The sequence below is a fragment of the Cephus cinctus genome, unplaced genomic scaffold (genome assembly GCF_000341935.2).
Source record: "Cephus cinctus unplaced genomic scaffold, Ccin1 Ccin1_scaffold0053, whole genome shotgun sequence".
Taxonomy (NCBI): Eukaryota; Metazoa; Arthropoda; class Insecta; order Hymenoptera; family Cephidae; genus Cephus; species Cephus cinctus.
The window spans coordinates 73823-81934 of record NW_014332797.1 but is presented as its reverse complement, the minus strand read 5'-3'; the positions used below and the strand labels follow the sequence as shown (position 1 = coordinate 81934).

Genomic DNA, 8112 nt, shown 5'->3' with positions numbered 1-8112 from the left:
CGTGTGAGGACACGGGTGTCCGGCGGACCGCGAAAAATAAGTCCTTCTTACGTGCTCGGGCGATAGCGGAGCTATCGGATAATCGCCGATCGCGATTATCGGGATCTCTCGTAGAGAACCATGGCTCCCGGGTTTGTTCGAATAGTCTAGTGCCAGTGCGTGGCCGAGTGTGTGAAATTCCGAGTGTTTGATGGACACCCTCGTGGAGCCGGGATGCGGCCCACGGGGTTAGGCGGAAGGGGCACGGCCACCACGATTTGGATTTGGTACGGGACTGATGGGACAGCCAGTTCTCGGTAAGTACCGCAGGGGCGGTCTTATTTAGAGAATATCTTGCGCGAGAAGATAGCCGAGCGGGAGTGGTGCGGACACACGGATGCCTCAGGTGGCTACCGACGTCAGAGGGCACACTCCCGAGGAAGGAAAGGCTCGTCTCCAACGAGACCTGTTAGGATCGCGAGAGGATTCGCGGATTCGGTAGGGACACCGAAATAGGGACAGGTCTTGGGCAGGCTAGAAATCACGACTCGGAATAGTCGGGAGTCGCCGTTGGAGGACACACTGTACGCGACGGGATTTGTATTGTAAAATCTGCCGTTTATTTGATGGTAATAAACGGAACGGTATCCTACTCGCTGTTTTATCATTTTGCGCGCCTATCCGTTGACTCCAAAATTCTCTCTCGTCGCCCCCATGTTCCCCTCTACCATTTTCAGTGCGCTGAGGCTGAGCTGCCGGGAAACCTGAAAACGGCCGTGGTGAGGGATGGTGGTGCGGGAAAGCCGCACCTGGCGCCCAACAATTAGATCTTCGGATCTTTTCTTTGATAACAGCACGTTGGGAGCAGCCACGGATTATTTGTACGCGACGCCGATGAACGGTACACGTCACAATATACATTTTTTTGGTTTCGAATTCGACCTTCAAATTTTCCATACACATTTTTGAGATAATTTAGAAGAGAAATAAGTAAAAAAATCGTTTTTTCGAAAATTTTAAAGTAGACATATATGTTACCTTAAGCGTGACAGCGGCAGAGGTTAGTTGTGCTAAGCACGACCGAAGCTGAATACGTTGCTGCATCAACTGCAGTGCAGGAGTGCATCCGGCTCAGACGATTATTAAGTGGAATCAGGTGTCAATGTGATCAAGCGACAGTATTATTTGTGGACAATCAGAGCACGATTTTGTTAGCAGAAAACCACGAGTTCCACAAAAGAACTGAACACATCGACATCCGGTATTATCATCTGCGTAAAACAGCCGAATTAAAAATTATTGAAGTCAAATATGTTACAACTGAAAGTCAACGGGCGGATATGTTATAAAGTCGTTAGCAAAAGAGCATTTTCTGCCGCATAGTGCGAGCATCGGGATGTTGACCAAAATGATCAAACACACATGTTCGAATTTCGCGCTTCAGAGAGTGCTGGTATATGATAAGTACAGCACGCGTAAATTGTCGACCTTCGTGCCAATGTAAAAATTTTCTTTGGTCTCTCGGAGGTTTTCGAGCTATTACTGCCTCTCTTGTTACTGTGAAATAAAGAAAACGCAATCTCACAATTATCTCGCCATTCTTTCTTCTTTCCGCAAACGATCGACAAGGGATTCGAGGCTGTTGCAAAAACTATTATGAAACTTCGATAGTAACTATTTCGAATTATAATCTCCCAAACAATTATTAGTGTTTTCCAGTAGTACGCATTATTGACAATGAATAGTTACTATTCAATCTTAATAGTAACTATTGTGAATTCAATAGTTTTTTTCTGTAAGGAAAATTAACGATTAAAATAAATTAACAAACGATATTCCAAAAATAATGACAGCATCAACAGAAATTTCGAAGATTCACCCCAGACGCACTAGACGACGATGAAATGAGGGAAAGACGCGATACAAAATAAATGAATACATAACTTTAAGTACTGGCGTTACACAATTTAAATTCCAGAAATTCCATATACAATTTTCCTCTAAGGAACGGCAATGTCACCAATCTACTTGCTAACCAAAACAAACCGTAACCTTGCGCGTCATCCAAAACGCGACAATCCGCTCTAATGGAATTTCCACTCTAGGGACAACAACGAGGCACCAAGGATCTACTCTACTGAGACTTTCGCATGCATTTAGATAAATGGAATCCGCCTAATAATCAGCGTCGCAAATAAACATCCTATGAATCTTCTTGATACACGCAACGACTTCTGAAAGAATTCCCCCCGTTCCTGTGGGGACAAGGATTCTAACCACTGTGCTCCGGCGACACTATCAAGCATACAAAATCCCGATAAGAGCACATTTACATAGATTTAAGATTCCGCATATATTTTGGGCAGCTCCCTCAGTGATCGTACTGTGAGCGATGCGTGAGTGTGAATATATGAATGATAGTCATTGACCAGTGGACAGTGGTAATCTTGGGGAGTCTGTATCGGATATGTTTGTTGTCAAAGAAAAGGGTAAGTGAAAAGATCAAGTAAATGAGAAAGAGGGAATGAGATAACAACGAATGAGGACGACAGATGACTGACCAGAGAATGAGATTAAGGAATGAAAGAAAGTGCGAATAGGATTTGAGTGAAAGTTTATTAAACCAATGAAAGGAGCGAAAGATGGGGTATTACCGAGGAAACGAATGAAGGAAGGGGAGTAGTATGTGAGTGCTGAGAGGAGTAGGTGCGAGAAGTTACGAGAATAAAGAAAATAAAATGCAGGACACAAAAATCCCAGGAAAAGCTATTGTTTCCTTTTGTTTCTGTATCCAACGGAGCCTTGGGTGACAACAGTACTTATCGCCGCCTGCGCGGTTATCCACAGTGATAGGGAAATCGGATCGGGCGTTCGGTCCGCAATTCCGATTCAAAACGTGAAAGTAACAGCAAAAATATTGTATTTCACAACCATAGACAACCTTTACTTTGGATAGAGTGTTAAAGCTAAAGCATTTGGTCTTAAGTTTACCGACCGATGCTTAAGTATCCTATTAAAACGGTCTAGCCAACGTGAAGTTGTTACTCGAATTATTTCAATGGTTGTGACTCATAGTATTTTTATTGTTAATTTCACTTTGCCATCCAAATTGATATCCACCATGCGTCTATGTATTATTATTCATACAAAGATTCGTCCTAGGATCTATGGAACGGAAATCTTTGGTACCCTGTACAGAAAAAACTGTCCATTTTTCTGGGTTGTGATAATAGTATCTTTTGATCAGTACCACGCGAACTACAAAATATTAAAAAATTGGGTGATTCTACGGAGGGCTAATGCAGACAAGATTTTCAAGAAGTTCTTTTGTTTACAAAAAAATATTTGTAGGTACTACGTAGTATTTCGTGTACAATAATCTTGACAATTCAAATCTTATATTAAATTCATAGCATCCGTCCTTCTGTAGATAGGAGCGTGCGAGGGACAACAAGGGCCCGGTATTTTCCGACGGCAATCCCAAATGGAAATTAAACACTAGAACTACATTAGAGCTACATATGCTCGTTGATGATGCTCGTAGTTGAGAGGTGGACGAAACCACTCGTGGACGTTTCTCCGTCGTCACTCTCCAGCTGATCGTCCTGTGTAGTACGCCCATATGTCACTGTTGTGTCACTCAAAATAAAACCACGCGTATTAGAATAAATGTTGGATCGTTCATCAAATATCATTATTAAATAGCTTTCAGTTATCGTCGATTAATTAAACTGGACGTTACCAACTATTATAAGCCAGCGATATAATTTCTTTTTGTAACTCGTTCCTTGTTTGGTTCCTGTTGTTATGTTGTATATTGTAATGACATAACTATTTCCCTTATGTTTCGTTGTTATAAGACGACCGCGCGATGTCTTTATTATCGACACCAATCTTTATATTTCACCTTTTATCATAGCATATTAGGTTGGGGAATTATTACATACACGTATATTATTTTCTAGTTTCCTATCTGGATAGGAAAGAATCGTAAATAAATTGATCATTAATAGTACAAAATAAATTAAAAATCATAGTCTTTATTTCAATTAATGTCTTATGAACTATTATTCATAATATACAATTTAAAACGTGAAAGACAAAATTGTTTAGCACCAATTCCTATTGGTGTACATGTCACGCAATTCGGGTACAAGTAATACAAACATGTTTGATAATAGTAACTCATATTAATAGAATCAGGATCAGGATATAATGCAGATTCGTATACAGAGTTTTCCACGAAATACGCACAAGCTGAAGCTGGACGCAATTGAACAATTCTTTTAATCGGAGCAGTGTGGTCTTGTTAAAAAAAAAATGAAAGAATGTGAAATTCATGATCTTAACAATGTCATGACGTTAACTTTAATTTCTTTAATGATACCACCCTGCTCTGATTCACGAAATTCAACCTATTCACGACCAATTTTAGCTGAATACCGTGAATAACCCTGTATATTGACGCATAAGATGTATCGAGAATGAAGTAGTTATCAGCAAGTAAAGCAATTTGAATGTGAAATAGTTACAACAATTAATACCAATAACGTAGTATGATTAACACTCGAACGATTAGCATAATCTTCTACATTTTGCGAATTGGCAAGGCATAGAACTTATAAGCGATTTCCGATCGTGCTCTTGTAAAAACGTAACCTGCAGTTCTAATTGTATAATAAGTACAGTCGACTCTTCGTATCGTTGCGCACCTGGGGCTTTGACACGCCATGATAGACAGAGTGCGATATTACAGAGCACCCCAACTTTAACAGATGGGCGTCAGACAGAGCCAGAAATATGAGACTCGCGCGCATAACTGTGCGTACTTGGAGAGAGAGCTCAGGGGAAACGCAGTTATACGAAGCGCCTCTATAGACAGTCAACTGTAGAATATTATACAATTATAGGCATATTCGTTTATGCCTGATACAAGACTAAATGTAGGAAAGTTGAGATTCCGCCAATCGAGTTCTCTCTGTAGGTCAAGAAATCGTAAATAAAATAAGTATTATAAAAAATAAATATTCAATCAATTCTTTATACTAGTATAAAGGCAGCTCATTTCATTTACCTTTCTATAACATTTTCCATTTATGAATTGCATTTCATTTCAATATTCTAAAAATATACCCTTTTTGACACATTAACATACATAAACATAATGTGAACTACAAAATTTCAAGTAAGATCTTAACATAACAATAAGGCTCAAGTGATCCACTCATGTTGTTGAACATACATAGGTTATCGTTCACCATATTTCTCTATATATGCTTGCTTCGCTACTTTAACCAACTGCTCATACATAGAGCGTCCTGTTTCCTTAACCAATGAATTAAATTGACTGTATGCATTTTGTAGCAGTATGTATGGATGATCGAATTCCTGTAACATTAAAAAAAGATGTTTAAGTATTTTTTAAATATATTATGTTCAATTAAAAAGCGATAATTTGCAAGGTCATTTTTTCTTTTGACGGTTTCTTTTCAATGATGATCTAATTTATACGCGTTGTACGATTGCATTATTTTCCATCGAAAGAAAACTTTACTTTTTGATCAAAAATCTCTTTACTGTGCCAGATTTAAGATTAAAAAAATGTATTTACGGTAAAAATGTAAAGAACTATAACATTATATGTATCCAGGTAGTACATTCATGTAACGTTTACATTGCAGCGAGGTAAGATTATTAATATTAATATCAAGATAACGTTTATTTCATGCGCGTAGAGGTTAGGAGAGAGAAAGTCATCATCTAATCTCTTGTTTAATAATTTAGCTAATTAAGTCAAAATCGGTTGGTAACCCAGTCGATTAAGACAAGATAAAGACTTAGAATGGCTACTTGAATCATAATTTCGGATCTCTCTCGGCATTAAGTCTTCGAAGTGCCCATCCTATTTTCTAAGCACACAGGTAGTCTATAATTAGTGACTGAGTTTGCTATTGATGATTTCTCCAACTTAACAATGGTAGTTCAATAAAATTAATAAAGAAAAATACTGTTTATCAAACAGCTCTAACGACAAGACTGAGCAAGATGGATAGAATTGGAGGTGTCTGTCGTGTGACTACCCAACAAATACTTAGGGAAGTCGTGTAAAACTTCAGACGCATACCAACTGTGTGCTTAGGGAATAACGACGGGCACTTCGAACACTTAATATCGAAAGAGATGCGAAATGATTATTACAGTAGCCACTCTACGACCTTACCTTGTCTTAATCGACTGGGTGTCCAACCAATGTTGCCTTAATTAGCTGGATTATCGAACAAGAGATTATACGATGACTTCAAATTGAACCTGGGGCACAACATGATGATTCTCATCCGAGAAAAGTGACCGGGGCTTCATTGGGCCCGAATTGGATTCCAAGCGTACATCAGTTTTCGGATCCAATGTAAGGGAAGGGCAGAAGGTTGTAAAATGATTCCAATATGAATTAAGAACAAAATAAAGGATTGTCTCGAAGGAAAGTGATCAAGAAACTTTGGGGCCTTTTTGGACTTTTTGCTCTGCGTGAGAAATGATCCATAAGAAATACAATTATCTGACCCAACGGTACCGAAAACTGTCGATATGAATTAGAGAATAGGACCACAGCTACACTAAGCTTCTTCAAAACCTTGAGTCTTTCCCCATAACACAGACACGTCCAGAAGACGTCATATGGATGTCTGACTGGGATTTTACCCAGAAATGACATCCTAAAGGTGTTCCCGTCATCCGTCCTACAGACGTATAGAACGACCTACTTAACACTAGATTTACGGACATTGATTATCAAAGTCAGCATTAATTGTTAAAAAAGCATGCTAAAATCGCTTATGATATAGTTGCACAAATTTCGGCACACATTTCTTGAAGAGTACATAAACAATTGCAAATCACTTATAATTAGTAGTTTCTTCCTAACATTTTACTTGACGTAGAAGGTTAATCATTTTGTCAGTCGACCTAAAATAACAATTATGACACACATTTTTATTCTCTTTAATCAAAATCAATATCCTCTGAGTATTTCTTAATAGTGCAACTTATTCGCTCAGGCATAAACAACCTTCCTACCCTAATATTTGTTCTAAGGAATATTTCGAAAACAATCCTATTTTTATATTATGTACCCGATTATCCTATAAAACTATCTGGGATATCCAATTTTTCACTGAGTATTAAGAAAGTAGCGTTTGCTATTAAATCGTAAGCGCTTTGATATGAATAACGCATGTGTGCCTATTCTATAATTAATTTCTGTATTCCAAGTATTACGTTTTGAAACATTTGTTACGCCTATTATTATCTTAAGTTCACTTTATCTTTACTTTATATAGGGTGTCCTAAAAATCTCATATCACATATACAGGGTGTCCCAGAACTGCTTTTGGACCGGAAAATGGGCGATGCCTGGAGGTGCCCTGAGTACCCTCTTTGGGACGAAGAAAAGGGATACGTGTCTTTGCGTTTCTCTCCTAATCTATTTTCCTATTTACGTATTTTTTACAGTCTCCAGAATCGATGAGTACTCTATAACTTTGTAATCAGCAATCGCGATGTCTTGGAAATTCGGTACAGCTATGTACAAGACAAAAAAAAATACTTCTATGCTTAGTTTTCAATTCCTTTTAAATTTAATCCATCAGTCCCGCCACCCACCCTCCCGACTCCCTCTCACTTTAATAATCTGTTTTCCTCCGGACTGCTATAAAATTCAGTGCATGACGTTTTGGATACCGTGTACCGCTTTTCGTCTGGCTGAATGCATATCCCGAAACAATTGCCGATCGCGCGTTGCACGTGTAGCTGCTGCGCCAGTCTAAGTCACGCCCATGCCCATAGTAGTAGTTTGTCAATGAATCCTACGACGCTCGCTCGGGCTATGAAACGATTGCTAAGCGCGGAATTTGTGGAAAGCTATTGCAAAGCAGCTATCTTTGGCATCCGCGAGTGTACTTCCCACCACGCTGCTATTCCGCGGAAATTTCCTTCGTTCTGATTAGTCGCACTTAAATGCTTCTCATTTAAAAACTATTGCGAATTTTGGCAAACGGTTTGCGAGAGGGTACTCAGGGCACCTCCAGGCATCGCCCATTTTCCGGTCCAAAAGCAGTTCTGGGACACCCTGTATAT

General features: G+C 39.1%; 1 protein-coding gene across 1 annotated transcript in view; it reads right to left on the bottom strand.

The window, feature by feature from the left end:
• Positions 1-3999: 3999 nt before the first annotated feature.
• The window catches only part of LOC107268537 (multidrug resistance-associated protein 4), a gene marked incomplete at its 5' end in the record, with an annotated part of 72837 nt that continues 68724 nt past the window's right edge, over positions 4000-8112 (bottom strand). Inside the window, 1 exon segment of the mRNA XM_015741410.1 lies at positions 4000-5367. Coding sequence (XP_015596896.1) covers positions 5227-5367 — 141 coding nt within the window.